The sequence below is a fragment of the Alexandromys fortis genome, unplaced genomic scaffold (assembly GCF_014885135.2).
Source record: "Alexandromys fortis isolate MF-2015 unplaced genomic scaffold, M_Fortis_MF-2015_v1.1 scaffold_4, whole genome shotgun sequence".
NCBI lineage: Eukaryota > Metazoa > Chordata > Mammalia > Rodentia > Cricetidae > Alexandromys > Alexandromys fortis.
The window spans coordinates 14536103-14557320 of NW_026067944.1; the positions used below are offsets into that span (position 1 = coordinate 14536103).

General features: G+C 36.3%; 1 protein-coding gene across 2 annotated transcripts in view; it reads left to right on the plus strand.

The window, feature by feature from the left end:
- The window catches only part of Cadm2 (cell adhesion molecule 2), an 889457-nt gene that overhangs the window by 683886 nt on the left and 184353 nt on the right, over nt 1–21218 (plus strand). For both annotated transcript variants that reach the window (XM_050148726.1, XM_050148727.1), the window contains exon 2: nt 6970–7119. In XM_050148726.1, the coding sequence (XP_050004683.1) occupies nt 6970–7119 (150 nt within the window). The remainder of the gene's footprint in view (nt 1–6969; nt 7120–21218) is intronic.

Genomic DNA, 21218 nt, shown 5'->3' on the forward strand with positions numbered 1-21218 from the left:
CTGTTCTTGAGTGAAAACAAAAAAAAATTTTAAATTCTCTGAAACATTATGTGTGCTATTTGACTCAGCTGAAATACATTTTGAGAATTAGATAATTGTGCAGCTAAACTTAGCAGCTTTAACAACATGGAACCACACCCAAAAATAGAGAGTAAAATTCCATACCACTGTTTAACTCAGGAGGCTTTGACACATTTTTGTCAGAAAAGTGGGTGTCCTGATATTCTCCTGTCTGGTTTGTTTTCCATTTCTTTTCTTTTTTTTTTTTTTTTTAATTCTGAACCATTCTTTCAAAGAGTCTTCCTTACTTTCAGGTACAGAAATAATAATGAGAGACCCTAAGCTGCTGTCAATTAGTCCACAGAATTTCTCCATCTGTACTTTAAAGATTACTGACTGTAACTTATTCCCTCTCAACGGAGCAGAGTATCACTTCAGTCTGTCTGGCTAGGACTCTACCAGGTGACCATTGCTCTCAGAGAGGAAGCAGTCATGCGCAGTTACACTAGCCACTGCTGTGGTTTATGCTTCGTTGTTGGCTCAGAAGGAGATGGAGAAAACCATTGCTAACACTCATGCATCGAAGAGATAGCAAAGTTTGAAAGCTGTTGTTGCTGGACATCCAGCCATGTATCTTTATCTGCTTTCAGTGCTGCTCCTGCTTTTGCTAATTGTTTCTTTGTTCCCATTCCAATCCAGTCTCTCATGAATTGCCGATGTTCTTTACTTAAGAAATGGCTACTTTGTGTGACACTGTCTTAGATAATTTTGTGATTTAACATTAAAGGCATGGGCAAAATTTGTGGGTGAAGGATGGCTGTTAAAGAACTTGAGTCAATGGGAGGAAAGGTTCAGTTTGCTTCTTTTTTAGTTGGAGGTTCCCTAATTATACAGATGGAATCACTGGAGAAATCAAAACCTAGAGGCACTACTTGTTCTGCTATCTAAAGATTTTTTTAGCACTCCAATATGTACATTATTTCCTTTATGTTTCTCTCTTAGTGATATATTATCAATTTATGTCTGTATAAATGTGAAAGTTTATAACCACAGATGTTAGATTGACGTAAACTGGAAATCGAGCACCTCAACCTCAGTAGACAACGAGTAGAGGGAGTATTCCAGCTTGTTTCAAAATGTTTTATTAGACTGATGATGGGTCAGAAGAAGAAAAAAAATAAGTTTAAAAACCTGTGCCGCTGTTGTAACCAGAGTAATAAATGATAACTTTCAGTGGTTCACTGTAAATATTTAACAACTTTCTCTGTAGGGAAAATCATTGGCCTATAGTGTTTGACAATTTCCATGATGAAAATACTCCCTCTGTGATCAATTTCGAGCTACGAGTTATGTCACTGAGTGTAAGAAGGCTAGAGTTTCATCCCATGGAATCTCAGAAGTTGCACACATTACGCTTAAACTGAATTCCAAGTGCACTTTCTCTTATTGAAAAGAGGTGCCAGGGTCAGCATGTGCCTTCACAATGCTTGGCTACAAATGACACTTTTTAATATCACAGTTACAGAATCACAGTTTTATTCATATTCTTTCATAGCAGTCTATGATTAAGCAAATAGTGATGAAAAGAGAAGGCAAGCTTTGAAGCTCTTGTTTCTCTCATTTCTGGTTGTTGGAGAGGGCACATGTCTAAAGGTTTCTGTACCAAGTGCCATGATTTTCAAGATGGAGATGATGAAGATAGGAACTCTGCAGATTAACTCATTAATATATCAAATGCACCTAGTATTGTGTCTGCATTTATAGCACAATGAGCATAACCCCTTAAATTACCTGCATGTTCTATAGCTTTTGGCAGTGTTTGATAGGTCAGGCGAGATAACAAAAAAAGGAATTCAAAAGGGTGTTGATACAAGAGAAAAGGAAGAAATTTATTACATAATCAAAGCAATCCATCCAACAAAGCTGAAATATGGCCCTTTTCACTTAATAGCTAAGTAATGATAAACTCTTTTATCATTTTCTAATGTGTACATTTTGTATAATATATTTCTACCAGTTCCTGCCCATTTGGGGTCTCAAATAGTGTTAGGTGTATCTGTTCTCAAACACTACTTTTATATTCTTCATATACTCCTAATACTGTTTCAAAAAGAACTAAAGAGTTTTGTTGTATTTCGCTAATGTGTGATTTGTTATATATTTCCACTTATTTTAGTGAAATAGAAGTCTATACTTTTATACCTTTATATGAGCCTGAACAAATTTAGCATACCTGAGTTGCATTTGGGTCATTCTGTTCTCACAAACTATAATTAAAATGCAGGCCAGTGTTTTAAGGAAATATATTTTGAATATACTTTGAATATGGGCATCTCCTTGGGATATTCCCTTTGAAATAAAGTGTGCTAAGTAGGATAACTGTGTCCCCGGTAAGATACTCTTTTATCAAAGTCTTTTTTTTACAATATTTTTCTTCATTGAAAATAGATTCCTTCTCATACAGTATATTCTGATTATAATTTCCCCTCCCCTACTCCTCCCTTTTCTTCCCCACCTCTTCTCCCCTCTGGATCTTCTTTCTTTCTGTCTCTCATTAGAAAAAAACAGGCTTCTAAGATACATCTTCCAAACATGACAAAATATATAATAATAAGTAGAAAAACTATCATACCAAAGTTGGACACAGCAACCCAACTTGAGGAAGAGTATGAAGCTCAGGCACAAGAGTCAGAGACCTACTTATTTCCACAGTCAGGAGTCCTATAGAAATACTAAGCAAATAACTATAATACATATGCAGAGGACCTGGTATAGACTCATGTAGGCCCTTGCTTGCTGCATCAGTCTCTCTGAGCTAATATGTCCCTTGCTTAGTTTATTCAGAGAACCATGTTCCTCTGGTGGCCTCCATCCCATATGGCTCTTATATTCTTTCTGCTTCCCCATCCGTGGAATTCCCTGAGCCCTGAGAGGAGGAATTTGATTGTCTCCGGTCTCTGTATCTATTTTCCTTGCTGCTGAAGGAACCCTCTCTGATGATGAATGTATAAGGCACTGATCTATGACCATGCCAGACTATCATTAGGAATCATTTTATTAATCTTTATTTTCTTGTTTGTTTTTTTTATCCTAGGTCTCTGTGCTATCTTCTCTTTATTTCTTGGTTACTCAAGCCATGTTAGGTACAGGTTCTTGCTCATGGGGTGGACATAATTAAATTTGAACTAATCGAATCAGACCTTCATTTGCTACTTCCACAATTGCCCTAGCACATTATTCAGGCAGGACAGACTGTAAATCAAAGGTTTTGTAGATGGGTTGGTGTCCATGTTTCTCTATTGGTAACGTGCAGAGTGCCTTCCCAAACCAAACAATGCCTGATGATGCTGCATGCTAAGGTAATGGGATATGTTAGGGGAAGCAAGGTTATAGGAGGTCTTTGTGATTCCATGAGAATAGCTTCAGCCAGGAAAGGGCAGCCACAGCAATTTTCCTGTTACAGAATTTAGGTTGAGATTGAAGTAATCCGATCTCAGGAGGAGAAGTGTGGGTCTGCCTACTCCCTAATTATTGCTATGGGAGGTGCAACCCTTGGCTTAGTGGCAATGCCTTTTGGGGTTGGAGGATGGAATAAAGCCAAGAGTTGGGGAAGGAAAGTTAGAAGGGGATGGTCTGTTGGATCCACATATGAGGGCAGGAGAGACAGACAGTTGCAGCTGAGTTCTGTTGAGGACAAGGTACGATACTGGAGCATTACGTTTGTGGGAATAGAGAAGAGAAGAAAGTCAGTAAGCAACCTATGTGTTTTTAAGGCAGGCGGGCATAGCCTGTGGCTACCAAACTTTTAATTGATTTAGAATTGAGGAAGGGAAAAGATACTTTTACAAATAATAGTATGAATTTGGTCAGAGAGAGGAGTTAGTAAATTGCAAACAAAAGTTGCCTGGAAAAAGTTTGCTTCTAAGCTTGCTGCGCGAATCCAAACCAGCACACGGAACCAGGTTTCTTCTTCCTTCCCATGAGTTTGTGGCAGGGTTGAAGTTACCTTGCTGACTCATTAACAAACTTCTCTTTCTTATTCATACTTCAAATGTGGATTCCTGAAAGGCAAGGAAGCAGAATATCCCACATGATGTGTACATAATAAATGAACTGAAAAGACATCTCTAATTTGATGGGATGTGACATTTTCGGATTGAGAAAACTCCTTCAGAAAGACATACTGAGATTGAAAGACAAAGCTGAGCCATGAGGAGTTGAAGAGGAAGGTCCCAGCCACGCAGTCTTCTCTCCTGCTCAGAAACAGCAGTAAATGGCAATGCAGGCCTCTGAGAAGAAGCCTGACTGCTTGCTACACAGGCTATTAAATTGATTTTGGAAACCACATATCCTAAGGGTATTTAGGATTAGTTGATCTCCACATGGGTTTTCTCTCTATTGGGAAAACTAAATTCTTTGACTTCAAGGATATTTATGCTGCAAGAGTTAGGGAACTGGAATCTTACTACCTTACAGCCAGAAACCTTAAAGGGAGATGTTGGAGGGACATTGTCCACATGTCTGACATACATACTGACATACATCAATATCTACAGGTAAATAATCCTAAAATTTTCTCCTTTTTTCTTTTTTTTTGTGGGTCAATAAGTGAATATTAAAATAGTGATTAAAATTAGTTTCTTATATAGCACAGAAGTATTAAGTACAGTAAATACTGGCATTTCTTTTATCCAATTTTACAACTTAAATTTCATTATAAAAATGATTATTGATTTTTCTCCTTTGGTGGTGAATTCACATTTCCTCAAACAGTTACACATCTCTTCTGATCCAGCAGCCTCTGGGAAAGAGAAGAAAAAAATGTTGAACTTTCAGAATCAACTTCAAATGGTTCATTGACTTTGTTTCACCACGGGAAAAAAAAAATCACTTAGCCTCCCAGTGTCAGTTTACCCATCTGTGAAATGAGAAGGCTAATATTTTCTTGTGGGGATGTTCTGAAAATTATTTTGCAAATGTAGTAGATAAAATTGTAGCAAGCATCACTGCCTTTTCTCGTGAATTCTTTGAAGAGGCCGACAGTGTTATTTATGCATTTGTTGATAGTCAGAGTATCATCTGGGTGAACCACGTATATTTATCAGCAGTTGTACGCTGTATGATATTGAAGAAACACCTCTCCCTGGATTGTCCAATTTATGCATGACATTAACAGCAGGGAACCTACTGGGGAAAAAAAAAAACGTAAACCCTTACTGAGCTCCATGTGTAGGAGCTGATAATTTCGGGCAAGTAGTCCCACTCTGCATATGATTTCACGTTTGTCTGGGTGTGTTTTGGTTTATGTCCCACCTCACTTTACACGATTGATAGTTCTCTGAACTCCTTGTTAATGGTCATCTCTGACATGAAGGCAAGGCACACCACATTAGGGTTCCTGTTGACTTTCAAGTAAACCATCAAAGAATATATTATATAAAACTCAGATGTCAATTTTAAAATCCATCTTAAAGATTAAAGGGAGGTGTCCTGGGGAGTCGTCGTGGTGACTAGAAGGGCCTAGCATTAAGAAAGGAAAGCTTCTGGTAAAAGATTTTAATACTCAAAAGTCTTAATTATGGAATGTGGTCATGAACCTCCGTTCTTGTGTCATTTAAGGCTGGAAAGAAATATTTCCCTTTAGGCCCTTCTGTGTCTTCTGGTGCCAATCAACAGGCTTCTTGGTAATAAACTTCTTTATGCCGATGGCTCCCATGCAATTTCAAGTGGTGCTTGGAGTAATGACAGAATCATTAGAAACTAAAGAAGTAAAGGGAATATATTTCATGAGTATGATTAAACCATCCTAATGCCCTTGAATATGTAAATTATTTTTGACTTAATAACCTAACCTGCTCACATAATAGTATTTTAACCTGGCTCTAGTAAATCATTTCTACCTCTGTGAATGTTTGTTATCAGGCTTGACAGAGTTTATCTTCAAATCATCACACAAAGATAAAATGTATATATTATGTGTGTGCATGCAGTAACCTTGTTTAAATTATTAGAAGTGTATTTTTAAGTAAATGTATCACATAGATTACATTAATAATGGAAATGATGCATATAAAAATAAAAAAACATGGTTATATCTGACACTATCCAAATTGATGGTTCATTTAAGAATTTATGAAGATGTATTCCTCTGATTATATAGACAATTATGGAAACATGAGCAATACAGTTATAAATATTTGCTGAATAACCACCAAATACACACATACACATATGTGAGGTGTGTAGAGTTGTTGTTCTTGCTGCTGCTCTTCAGGCTAACCTCAAACTCCTGGAATGCAGGGGCATCTTCAGCTTTCTGAATCGTTAAGACTCCAGGTGCATGCCACCAGACTAGGCTTTTGATATTTCAATGAATATTCTATAGAATGGGCATTCTTTATAGAATAGTTACATAGTTTTGCCAACATTCTGCATTTCAGAAAACATAAAACAGTTCTATAAGGATTCCCAGTAAAGTGGGATTCATTTCTCATTTACTTTATCATAAATTCACTCTAATGTTCTAGTTTTTATATATTATGTGGTTTTTTTTCCGCATTATAAAAAGCTACCATGGAAGTGTTTTGTGTGTTTCCTATACTTCTGCTAAGACTTTAATTTATGCAACATCATTGCCTGACTTACCTTCAGTGATGGCTCCATCTAACACCACATACTCAATTTTAGGCCAAAAGAAAATAAAGGTTATTGTGTTACTATTGGACTATGTCTTCATGTGTGCCTAAGAGGGGAACATATTCTGAGAAATAAAAGGAAATACAAAGGAACCTTAATGGTACACCACTAGGGTGGTCTTAAGTATTTTAAATGTCTTTTCCATCTTTTTAATGTGTAATTTTATTGGTTTAAATCTTATTTTGAGTAAAGCCTGATGTTCACTGTAGATCTTGGGAAGTTTATCATTTTATAACTTTCATTTAATCAACATTCTTTTTAATCTCCTTTTAGGCAGCCAAGGGCAGTTTCCACTAACTCAAAATGTAACGGTTGTTGAAGGCGGAACTGCAATTTTGACCTGCAGAGTTGATCAAAATGATAACACCTCCCTCCAGTGGTCAAATCCAGCTCAACAGACTCTGTACTTCGATGACAAGAAAGGTGAATACATTTTCTCAGAAATGTTTTAAACATGTTCTGAAATACCCTAATTATAATGAATTTATTTTCCTAAGATGATTCAAATTATTCCTTTTGATTACTAAACTGCTGCTGCTTGTACTTAAACATGATAAATATTAAATACTTTAGTTTGCAAGTCATAAACACCGAAGATAACCTGTGTCAACTTTCTAATAAAATAAACAGCTTCAATTCTATTGGAAAGTGCTTTTCCTGCTCCATCCTTGTAGCCATCTTCTCATTACACCCTTCACTTTGGGAGCCCTCTTGTCTTCAGAGTGAATTCTTATTACCTACTGAGTAATATACTGCTATTTTTATGATCCTAATTTTATGTGGTGAAAGGACGCTTTTATTTGGTGAAGTTTTATTTTATAGATTTCTTTTCATCAATTGAAAGAGCAAGGAAAAACTGTTGAAAACAACTTATGTATTGAGCATCAATATGTGTGCTTAACAAACTGATTAAAAACAGGTTCATTAAGGACCTATATTTATGTGTGCCTAAGAATAAGGTATATTTGGACTCCTTAATTAATTAAGGTGTCTTATTAGATAAAACATAGATTATAGTTTAAATGTTTAGTGGTGAAGAAGTCTACATACTACCACTCAAGCAAACATCTAATAATATATGTCAAATTATTAATGCTTAATTCACTATTATAACAATAGATGAATAATGATTTCATGAAATGTAATAATGTGGAAATGTAATATGGAAACACTTATAAGTAAATTTGCATTATAAAACAGAAAATATTATTTAGGTATTACATATAAAATATTTTTACATCTTATATACTTATTTTTTAGACAAAAATAAGGCAATCTAAAATCACCTTAATTTTTAAATATTAACATTTTGACCATGAATTTATATATCAGTGGCCTTTTTCCCTCTTTAATGTTATCAATTGAAAAATGAATTCCTCAGGTTTTTAAATATATAAAGAAACACTGGTTTTATATATATATACACATATATATACATATATATATACATATATATATATTTAAGTTTAAACACAATGAAGGTCTCTGCATAACATTGATTAGAGAACAGACAAATCAGAATCTCTACCCTCATGCACAGGCTGGAAAAAATACTCAGTGTATATTGCTCTTCAAAAAAATCCCAATCTGAGAATCTCTAGAGAAAGAGAAATGATAAGGTAGTTGAATGGATATTTTGAATTTTGTTTTGAGAAACTAGCTCATGTGGTTGTGGAGGAAGTCAGGCTTCAAATATTTATGTGCTGGCTAGGTAGCTAGATACCCAAGGAATTGTTTCCCTCACAGCCTATTCCTCAAAGTAGAACTGCCTTCCCAACAGGGGTCCTCAGAATTTCTCCCAAGGCCTCCAAAAGAATGAATGAGCCCACTGTATTCTATATTAATAAAACATTTAAAGGTTGCAATACTGGCTTTAGAGATTAGCTTTACAGCAACACAGAAACTAGTGTTTTACCAATCATTGGAGAACAATAATTTCCTCTTTCTGTGAGGTATGCAATGCAGGACAACCACCGAATAACAACCTAGCTGTGAATAGTGACGAATGCTGCATAAACTAGTCCCTTGACAATAACGGTTTTGCTTTCTAAGGTTTCAGTTATAGGAATTCTTTACTTGTATAGTATTCCTTTCTACAGTTGTTATGCAATCATACTTTGTATTTCACATTTGTGTACATTTATGGACAAAAGTAAAATATATTAATGTAGCATTATTTCTTTGCTCTTTCCTTATATTAAACAATATTACCTAGAAGTACATTTTCTATGGGTGTATTATGTGTTGTATGCTTACTCTTACATGTGTGTGTATGTATGTATGCATCTTCAAGCATGTTTAAAATCCACAGGAAAACTTCAAGTGCCTTACTATGGAGCACTGTCATCTTATTTTGAGACAGGACTTCTCAGTGACTTAGAACTGAATAGATTGGCTGACCAGTGAGCTGGTGACATATACTTGTTTCTTCTCCAGTACTGGGATTAGAAGAAGAGTACCACCACAACAGTTTTTTTAGATGGTTTCTAGGGATCAAACTCAAGTCATTAAGCTAGCAAGGGAAGCTACTTTATCAACTTAACCATTTCTCAGACAGTAATTTTTGAACGTATAATACTATCAAAGTGAAATTTGTCAGAATCAACAACTGTGGATAAAATAACATTAGATCACCCTATTGTTGTGCGTTCATCATGTTGTATGCTAGCAAGCTCTACGTTTAAATGGATCCTATACTTTTTCAGGAGATCTTTGAAAGTGTGTTTATGGTTGACATCTAGAATTAAGAGGTCACTTCCTAAGGCACAAAGACAAAATCAATATTAACTGCCCTTCCGTCCCATTCTGTGGTTCTATAAGTTATCTTTTATAGAACATCTAAAGCTGGAATTGATTCTGAGTATTTCAAGCTAATGCATATTTCCTGTCATAATCAGAGCAGCTTGTAATACAATATTTGCCAAGAGGGCAACTCTTACTCTGGGTGTTAATTATGCAGTCAGGAAAGCTCAGAGTATATTTGCATTGTATACCAATATATTCCTGCATCTTTGGACTTTTTGTAAAAGACCTAATGCATCTACTCCTGTTAATAACTGAAGTTTGCACTTCTTTTAACCTTTTCCAACCAGAGTTTACAGTAACATCCCAAAACCTCCACTCCCCGCTGCCTCCATCACACCTCTCTCATTGTCTAAAGGTGATACTATGGTGGAAAGAAGTTTGCAGAGAATCTCTTTTATGAGTACCAGTCTAGCATGGTTATTATCCTCACCTTTCAGTGATTCAGTTCTTGTACGATATCTTAACTGAGCGAATATCCAGCATAATATTTCTCAACTAAAAGAATTTGAAAACGATGGTATTTCTGAAGGTTTCAATTTGCAGGTTTCCTACCTTCTTTGTTTTACTTTTGTCTATCTATTCTTCTGATTCCTGAGACTTACCTTGAACCAACAAATATGCAAAGTTGTGACCGAGCTCGATGCAGAAGCCAGCCCCGTGTCAGATACCGTAGATGCTTCTTTTCAGTGCCCTTTATTATCCAGCTCTTGCAAGTCGATCGCTACTGCTAAAAGCTCAAGCATATCCCTGTTTTAAAGGTTCTATATTAACACTACTCCTTTTTCTGTAGCATATTGAATTGCCAGTGGTTCGTTCACAACAAAAACCATTAGGATATATTTCAAGTTCAATTGTTCAAATTTAACATTTTCTAAAAACTTTAATGTTAAAATGATGGTGAGAAACAGCTGAAGATCCTTTGGGCTAAACAGGTCTGTATTGCCAAAAGTTCAGAATCCATAAACTAGGCTTTCTGTGCTCTTATAGGTTACAGAAAACATTAAAAAGAAAGAGGAAGAAAGGGAAGGTTACAACAGGAAAAAGAGGGGAAAGGAAGGGAAGGGGAAGAGGTGGGAGGAAATGGAAGAGTGGGGAAGGGAAGAAACAAAGATAGAGGGTCTGTTGGAGGGAAGAGGGGTTAATTATTCAAGAGAATAGATCAAGCATACTGCTAATATGACCTCTGAGAGGCATTCTGAGTACTCAGTTAAGCTACTTAGAAAGGGAAATTTTTATGTCCTTGATTGGGCTGAATGAAGAACTCAGGGTAGTGGTCAGTTCTCCTCATTATTGAAGAAGCCTTGCTTCCTTAGAATTATGAGCTATAAGAAAGCATGTCTGATACTTGGCATGTTTTAACCAGCTAAAAGTGTTAAGCAGGAATCTGTCAAATGTGTGGGTCCAGAAACATCTTTATGAAGGCACCTGTGGAAATTGAGGTGTAGTAATAGGAGCAATAGGGCTGCGTCCCCAGCACCCCGGTGGCCTGCTAGCTTATGCCCCGAAATAATTACACGGACACTGTATTCTTTTAAACACTGCTTGGCCCATTATATCTAGCCTCTTCTTGGCTAACTCTCGCACCTGGACTAGCCCATTTCTAATAATGTCTTATCGGGAAGATTCTAGCCTACATCCATCCTGGGTCAGAGCTTCATCGATCATGTCTGCCCTGGAGAGGGGAGCATGGCTTCTGCTCCAGAGAGCAGAACTGTCAAGTCAGAGCTCACTTCCTCTTCTTCCCAGCATTTTGTTCTGTTTACTCCTTCCACCTATATTTTAATCTATCAGGGCCAAGCAGTTTCTTTATTACTTAACCAATGATATCAACAGATTGATATATGACACTCCCACATCATTGAGGGTATTGGCTAACATGAAACTTACTTGGCCACACTTTTCATCAAAGTTAAATAAAAATTATCATCTTTCCTGCATTTTGGCATGTTGATTGTGGTAAGTAATTTCCACAGCTACTAAGGGAAATGAGATATCCAAAAGCCAAGGAGAGTTGTTCCCAAACCTACAGCTAAGGAGAGGTGTGAAGGGATTTGAATCTTGACACTTTATCTTGGTTCTAACAGGAACTTCCTAGACTCGAGGATCTGGAAATAAAATCTTCGGGTCTTGTAACCCATCTGTTTCTCTTTGATTGTTGCAGACAACGCCTTATACACCCTAGTTGGATCTGCAGTGCCCATAAGGGCCGAGCATGACCTTAGACTCTTAGCACTTTTTCCTGGTGCTAGGATTTCAAATAGACATCACTGGGTCCCACATTCTGTCACTGATTTTTTTTGCCACCTAGTTCTTCATTAAAGAGAAGATATTCCTTTAACACCATTACAGTGCACATAGAGAGAGATTTTGCAACAAATACTAAAATGAGCAATTACACAATAAGGAATATATCTTACACCTAACCTGGACAATTCAGAAGCTACATACAATATCAGTATTTAGACTCTTTTTAAAATAAATAGATACTTATAATTCTTCTGTTTAAGAATACTAGTCACATATGAAATGCTGCTACACAGCTGACAGTTATTCTTTGGAAACATTTTCCTGGAAGTATATTTGTTCTCTATTTTGCATAACCACCTTGCTGAATTATAGACACAGGTAGAATAAGAAGCTGGCAAGGAAGAATTGCATGGCGATCACAACACAAATATCAAAAGTTAAACAAGTAAAAAAATTGTGGTTGAAATAAGCCTTGAGTGAGATATGACTTTTGACACTGCTGTAGACTAACAGGAGCTGTTGATGGACACCTCTTCAAAGGTGACCTGATGTCAGATTGGAAGTGTAGTTTTAACAGGTTCCTAACTGCTTGGAACATACCCAAAGATAAGTCATTAAACTTTGAGGGAGAAATTCAATTACAATCCAACTCCTTTCTGAAGAGCTTATGGAGAAATCATTTTCTTTCATATTTAAGAACACTGAAGATAAAAATGAAAAATCAAATCAGGAAGACCATGCCAGGGTCCACAAGGAATAGAGAAAACATTGGTATGGCATGGTCTTCCTGATTTGATTTTTCACTGAACAGTGGCCCACAGAGTTTTGTAAAATCTTCATGAATGAGATTATTGTGTCTTAGTCATTATCACAGATCTATAGCTTAGCCTCTACTCAGATAAGGGCAAAAAAGTAAAAACAGTCCATTACACAACATTTGGAGTATAAACCATACACATCATTTCATGTGCAATGGAGAATAAATGGCTTCCCTCTTTTCTGTTACCTGCTCAGATGCTGGATTGAGCTAAGAAGAACTTGGGTTAGGGCTGCTTTGCCTTGTCTATGATTGTTCTTGTTTTTCTCAATGATAAGGAGACACTTGAATTAACCTATTAGCAAAGAAATGGATGGCTCACACCCACAATAGCTTAGAGATGTGATGAAGGACTCATGTCCACCATTGTGGAAAGAAAGCTGACCTTCTTCCTCCTCCTATTCTGATGACCTGTAAAAAGATGCCCCTTTCCTAACAACATCCCCCATGTCTAAGCCTCTAATCTTAGCCTATGTTACTTCTTTTCTTGGTAAAGAATTTGAAGGCTTCCTATCTGGTTATAAAGAATTTAGTGGTAGGTCAGTGGGAAACGTGCAAATAAATGTTAAGAAAATTCTTATTCTATGAACATATGAGGAAGCATGATATATGTAGAGAGCTACAGCTGTATTAATTTATTATTGTTAATACATAATAGTGTTTCCTAAAATGTGTAAAAAAGAAAAATAAGAATGGCAAACATTTTGGGGACTTGTTATTGCAGGAACAGTGTTTGCTCTCATCCTGCCTTTCACTCCTTCTCATAAATACTCTTCAATCCAAATATCATCAAATACAGGGAGTTGTTCAGAAGATCAAGAAAAAAAGAAATTAACATGTTAATAAATTTATTATTCCAATGCTTTTTTTTCTGCCATGTCCTTAATCTGTTATCTTCGGGGTCATAAAGTAACTTGCTTCTCTTAAAGTTCCTTGTTGTTTTACCTATTTTCCCTTTCTTTTGGTTATTTTGATTAAGAAGATGACCAAAGGCAATTCAGGGAGGAATGTTTATTTTATCTTACTCTTCCAGATCACAACTATTGAGAAAAGTTAGGGCAGGAACTCAAGGCAGGGACCCTGGAGCAAGTGGCCCCCTCCTTGCAATGGAGAAATAACTACAGAAGAGTATGGCTGACTGGTTCCCTCTTTCTGACTCATTCTCAGCCAACTTTCCTACACATCCCAGGTACACAACCCCAGGAAAATATTGTCATAGTACCGTTCTGACTTCCACAGAGTGTGAGCATTGGAGAAATAAAGATGAGAAGCAAGGAGACTCTCTCTCTCTCTCTCTCTCTCTCTCTCTCTCTCTCTCTCTCTCTCACACACACACACACACACACACACACACACACACACACATACACAGTCACATGCACACTCACACACACAAGCTGACTCACATGCACACAGATGCACATTCACATAAACACACATAAATGTTGGAAACAAAGTTGTTTCAGACACAATGAGGAAGTTGATGAGAACTGATGGAATTTCCTGTTTTTGTGAAAGTAGATTGAATCGACTTCAAATCTGTGCAGATTTCATTATCTGATTAAAAAAAAAAGATGAGTTAAAGAATGGAGGAGAGACCATGTGAGATTTTAAAGGCCTTGGCTTAAATGCCTGAAAAGATAGATCCAGGAAAGATGTGGGCCTAAGAAAAGAAGGCAGTTGTGACTGTTGGACATCTGAATGTATTACACATACAAAGAGAATTGTATAATAAGACATGATGATAAGAATCTAGAGAGTGATGTAATTAAAGACCTTAATCATAAACAAGTATGATCTGGATCAACAGCAATGGCAAATGTTCTAGGTAGTTAATATTGTCAACTTGACACTATCAAGAATCACTGGAGAAAAAGATGAATTTTTACTTGAAATGTTCCTCAGATCAGCTTGGCTGTGGCCATGTATGTGTAGATTTGCTCTGACTGTTGACTGATGTGGGAAGGCCCAGCCCACTACATGATAATGTTAACTGGGAATCGATGAGCTCATGAGGCCTCAACCATAAACAAAGAATTACATGCAACCAAGGAATGCCAAAAAGTCGAAATAGTCTTCTCCAGGAAAGATCACACCAATTGGTTATCCAACACCAAATCGCACATCTCAGTTCACAGACTGAGCAGATTGTATTTACAAATNTATATATATATATATATATATATATATATATATGTGTGTGTGTGTGTGTGTGTGTGTGTGTGTGTGTGTGTGTGTGTGTGTGTGTATTTACCTATACCTACACCTACATTTATATCTATACAAATATACATTAATAAGAATACAAGAATAAGCCATAAATTTGAAAGAGATCAAGAAGAAATATATTGAATGATTTAAAGTGAAGAGGTGAAAAAGAGATATTTTGTAATTATATTATGATCTTAGATTTTTTTTAAAGTTTAAAATGTTAAGGTTAAGAAGTTTTAAGGAAGTTTAATGTTAGTGAGTCTTACTATTTAGGTTCAAGTTAATAGGTTTGTTATTTAGCTTATATGAAGGGATGGATTATGTTACAAAGATATTCAAAGACTGAAGCAGAGACTGCTCATTCATTTCCCAGCCACCCAGATCCAAATAATCACACAGGAACTATATTGATTACAACACTGCTTGGCCAATGACTCAAGTGTATTTCTAGATAGCTGTTTAATCTTAAATTAACCTATTCTATTAATCTGTGTGTTGCTATTAGGCTGTGTGATATGGGATTCCCCACTGTATTCTGTGAATACCATTGGTTAAAAAATAAAAAAAAAAACTGTCTGAGATCTGCACAGGGCAGAATAGAGGTAGGTGGGGAAAACTATGAATGCTGAGAGAAAGAAAGTGGAGTCAGGATATGTCATGTAGCCCTGGCAGAGACAGATGCCAGACAGAAATTTATCTGGTAAGCCACAGCTACATGACAATGCATAGATCAATGGAGATGGTTTAGTACAGGATATAAGATCAAGCTAGAAATATTCTTAATCTATTGGCTAGACAGTATTGTGATTATTTTGGAAGTCTGGGAGCCAGGAAATAAACAAGCAGCTTCCAACAACAGCTGTGACTTATTGGAAGGGTTCCAGGCATCTTCCTGCTTTGTCAGCTACATAGCATCTCCTTGACTCCACCTACTCTCTCTCTATATCTCTCTCTATATCTCCTATTCTATAGCTAGAATAGGAGGCTATATTCACTCCTGCCATAGGCCAAAGCTGCTTTATTCATTAACCAATAAAAGCAGCACATATAAAGAAAGGCATCCCACATCATCTTCCCTTTTCTGTCTAATTAAAAAGTAAGGTTTTAATTTTTACATAATACAATTACATATGCAAAACAATTATCAAGCAAGAATTATAGTTAAAAATAATGTTTATTTACAATTGGAAAATTAAGGAAAGTATCATTTAACCTAACTTTATGAGTCTAAAGTTTTTATAATTTATTTATTTATTAAAAATTTCCACCTCCTCCCATCCTCCCATGTTCTTCCTCCTCCCCTCCCCCTCCCTCTTCAGTCCTAAGAGAAGTCAGGATGCCCTGCCCTGTGGGAAGTCCAAGGCCCTTCCCCCTCCATTCAGGTCAAGGAAAGTGTGGATCCAAACAGACTTGGCTCCCAAAAAGACAATACATGCAGTAGAGTCAAAACCCAGTGTCATTATCATTGGCTTCTCTGTCTACCCTCATTGCCAGACACATTCAGAGAGTCCGGTTTGATCACATGCTCATTCAGTCCCAGTCCAGCTGGCCTTGGTGAGCTCCGTTAGATCAGTCCACCATGTATGTGGGTAGATGCACCCCTCACAGTCCTGACATCCTTGCTCATGTTCTCCCTCCATCTGCTCTTCATCTGGACCTTGGGAGCTCAGTCCAGTCTCTGTCTCTATCTTCATTCATCACCAGATGAAAGTTCTATGGTGACATACAAGATATTCATCAGTGTGGCTATGGGAGAAAGCCAGTTCAGTCACCCTCTCCTCTGCTGCCCAAGGACCTAGCTGGGGACATCCCCTTGGACACCTGGTAACCCCTATAGAGCCAAGTCTCTTGCCAACCCTAAAATGACTCCCTTAATTAAGATATCTTCTTCCCTGCTCCCATATCCACCTTCCTCCATCTCAACCATCCCATTCCCCCAAGATCTCCCCAATTCTCTCCTTCTCCCTTCTCTCTCCCCATCTCCCCTTCCCCCCACCCCACCCCCACCCTCGTGCTCCCAACTTTTGCCCAGCAATCTTGAAAAACATATATTTATCCTCCTGGCTATTGGAAATAGATGAGTCTAAAGTTTTATATCTAATTTTTATATCTAAAGTTGTATATCTAATTTTCATAACCAAATAAAACAATAAATATAACTGTCTTAAACTCCTCAAAGACTCCAGAAGGATATAACATTACCTAAGTAAACAGGAAGTGCATTTTAAGCAACTTCTAAAACTACAGAATTGACAGAGATATCTCCTTCCCAACAGTCACCCAAAGTTCTTTTTTAATGTTGGGGCATCCATCATCAGCTTATAAGCACATAGTATCCAGAAGACTTTTCCATGAAGCAGGAAATTTGATGATCTGTTCTGCCTTGTGATGGCAAAGTTCATTAGATGCTTTCTTCTGTTTCCTATAGAATGAATGGCAGTTTCTTCTGTGAAGCAGGAACCTGAAGAACCATCCCATCATTTGTAAAGTTCAGCAGTCACTTTTCCATGGGTCTTGCATTTCCACTTCATACAGTATATCATGAAGCAGTCTAGGGAATAACAGTTTCTTGCTCAAGTGTCTAACACACTGCGGAAAAATTCCATAATGAGATTCTTCATTGCCCATCACCCCTTCTGAGGAAATTGGTGGTGCCAAAAGCAGATGAGTCTCACTGTCAAGAAAAGTTTAAGTTCTTAAAACCTTTTAAATGTCATATTCTGTAGGTCTTTGAAGTGTTGAAGATTTTTTATTTAACTGAAATATATTTCTATATATCTAGAAAACCTAACCAAAATGACTACAAGTTTGACTATTATAAATGGCTACCTATTAATTTGTATTTCTTAGCTATAGATTACATTTTAAATGAGCTGCAGAAACACATTACCTTAAATGAGCATAGATTCATATACACAGTTTAACAAAATTCACCTTAAATTTGTATCAATAGACCAAGGTCCATACCATTGCAAAGTATCCATATTTATAGCATATTCCCCTTTAAATAAAAACAAACATTTATAACCAATAATTTTGGAAATTTGGGTTTAGTTTTCTTCAAACTCTTTCCTGTTTGTTGGGTGAAATATTTTTCAGGTCCATGGAGACCTTTCAGAGGATCTTGTTCCATCAAACCACATTAGCCTAGAAAGAATTTGCAGGTTCTCATCTTCTGTGGAAACAAAAACAGAACCTGTTTTCCAAAGTAAAATATAATTAGATTCAGATTTTGAAGTCAAGATATCTTTAAATTATATATGTTGGTTCATCTTAACAGGCCAAAAAATTAAATGCCTCTCTATACTTTGCTCATTCACAGTCAAAAAATTTAAGGAAAACACAATAATAAACAAAATCTAGACTCTCTGTGTAGTTTCCATCTTTACATGGCTTATTCCTTTTTAATGTATTGCATTTTAAAATTTAAATATGTTTACTCCTTTAATCTATGACTATCTGTACTCTTTCTTCTCTCTCATAAACCCATGTATATTTATCCAACACCCATTCAGAGGTCTTTTTCATATGAATCTGTTTATTATGGATCTGTAACTATTTTTTTTTCGACCAGGAACATCTTTTTTTTTCATTTTTAAATGCTAAGTGGGCATGACTAGGACAAATTACACAATCCTACCTGTTGGCTCTGCCCTGTCCAAAATGGCATAGGCAATTTCACCGCCTCTGTGAGCCATGCTCACTGTCTGTCCCTGCTCTAGGGAGGTAGTGGGTCTATGTTTCCATTAAACAATTTGTAACATGCTGCTCACAGACCTCATGTAAGTGCTCCATAACAGCACCAGCATAAAACAAGTAGCTGGCTCTTAAAAGTGCCATAGTTTTGGTGATAATGGTGAATTAGGAAGCCTTCTCTTAAAGGAATCTCTGTTTGTCTCTAGCTAACAGAACCTATCTGAAAAATTGTGGCTACCAATAATCTGTGCTTAACTATGTTCTTTTGTGTCTATAATTCCTTCCTAAGCTCTCTCAGTTTTTTAGCTTTTTTAATTAATTAATTAATTTATTTATTTATTTATTAAAAATTTCTGTCTCTTCCCCACCGCCGCCTGCCCTTTCCCTCCCCCTCCCCCAATCAAGTCCCCCTCCCTCCTCAGCCCAAAGAGCAATCAGGGTTCCCTGCCCTGTGGGAAGTCCAAGGACCACCCACCTCCATCCAGGTCTAGTAAGGTGAGCATCCAAACTGCCTAAGCTCCCACAAAACCAATAGGTGCAGTAGGATCAAAAACCCATTGCCATTGTTCTTGGGGTCTTCTTGAAGTTTGCAGGCAAATGGATGGAAATAGAAAACACTATCCTGAATGAGGTAAGCCAGACCCAAAAAGAGGAACATGGGATGTACTCACTCATATTTGGTTTCTAGCCATAAATAAAGGACATTGAGCCTAAAATTCGGATTCTTAGAGAAGCTAAATAAGAAGGAGAACCCAAAGAAAAACATATAGGCATCCTCCTGAAAATTAAGCTCTCTCAGGTTTTATGTAGATATAGTTGCCTCATGTTGGTACAATTTTTTTCACATCAATGGGGCAGGCTTAAACCAAAGTCAAAGCAAGTAGCCACTATTATACCCAAAAGGAACACCTGGTTTCACTCTTTCCATTTTTTCTCAATGTCCTGTCATTCATTGCATGTCTGTCTGAATATGACTGAATGACACGAAGTAAAGAGCTATTAGGAATAATTCTCTGCACACTCAGCTTGTCAGGAGTACATGGGGTGAAAATGGTTACTATATAATGTAACCTGGATGAGGAAAAACCTTGTTTACAGAATCATCTTAAAGAATCATCTATAAGACCTATAGAAGTCATTCTACTTCACATTCTGAAAGTAAGTTTTAAACGTTACTGCATATAGATACAAATTATTATTTCAGATATTGAAGCTTGCACACACACATATATATTTACATGTATTACTTTTTATAAATGTGTATAGTATTAAAACCAATTTCCATTGAGAGCTATTTTAATTAATAATTTTTGTTCTCCACAATTTCAGTAATTTATTTTGCAAGTAAAATAGTATAGCTGAGATTAGTTTTGTAATTGTATCATGACAGCATAATTACTGACCTCTTTATTATCACGTACTTACAGAAATCCAGAATAATTATCAAACCTTTCTCATTCTGTGTGACTCACTTGTTAGATAATTTTCAAGTGCATTATCAATCACTTTACTTCGAGCATTTGCATAGTGCCAATGAGTTAATTATTGGATATGTGTAATTATTGGCAAGCTTGACTCTACTTTGTGCAAAGTGCCGCCACTGTACTATTTAATGAACAAACGCTTTTAGACTTAATCATTACTTTGCATTCCGCTTCTGCTAAAATAACCACAAATCACATGTTCACATTTCAATCATTAAGACAACAGTAATGAAATGAATCGTTTTTCTGACTGTAGGATTTTATGATTCTTTTTGTTCCAAGCATTTTTATATCACTTATTCCTTCATGGTTAGCAAAAATGCAAATTATAAGGATTGTTTTAAAAGGCAGAATTGTTAAGATGTGAAATACTTCTTGTTTTTTGAATAGTGTGATAAATGATTCCCCCCACAGTTAGAAAATAATAGTGGGGAATAGAAGGAAAGAGGGGAAGCAGAAAATAAATATTTTTCTTTGAATTTAACCATAGGGAATTTGTGGTAGATTTACAGCCATGTTGGCTCATTGATTACTCAGATGGTAGAATACATTCTCAGTGTGTGCTCCTCACTCCTAATGAAAAAGATGATTAACCTACCTCAAAAGAAATATTAAAAGGTTTTTTTTTATTTTTTTTAACAGAGAACTCTGTTCAACCCATTTAGAAAACTGTGAATCAATGCTTCAAATTTGCAAGCACTTTTGAAAAGATGTGACCATAATTACCAATCAAGAGGAAAATAGAATTCACACAATGTTATATGTTGATTACATGATGAATGTAGTTAGGATTCATTGAAGTCTTCGTTGTCCAGAGATTAAAGAGAAATTCTAATTGAACGAAGTTACCCAAATTGACCTTAAAATTGGAGGTCATAAATGAAAGCTAGAAACCTGATCAAGGATACTTAAAAGGGGGAGGAGGTGTTAGTACTTCCATTTTATTTTTTTAAATAACTTTTATTGAGCTTTACATTTTTCTCTGCTTCCCTCCTTTTTCAATGACCTCACAGTGAGAGTCTTAAGGAATTCCCAATAGGATTCATTGAGCCCATTTAATATTGAATAAAATTGCTCAATTAAGTAAATGAATAATCATTTTGGAAAACATAATATGAAAATGAGTGACCATGGAAAGTAGATAACCCTCCAGTATTTTGTGTAGAAAGTACAATCTCTTTCAGATTTTAAAGTGTGTGATAAGTTGATAGAAAATTATTCAGTCTGTCTAAATTCTAGTACATTTTGTAAAATATGTTTTT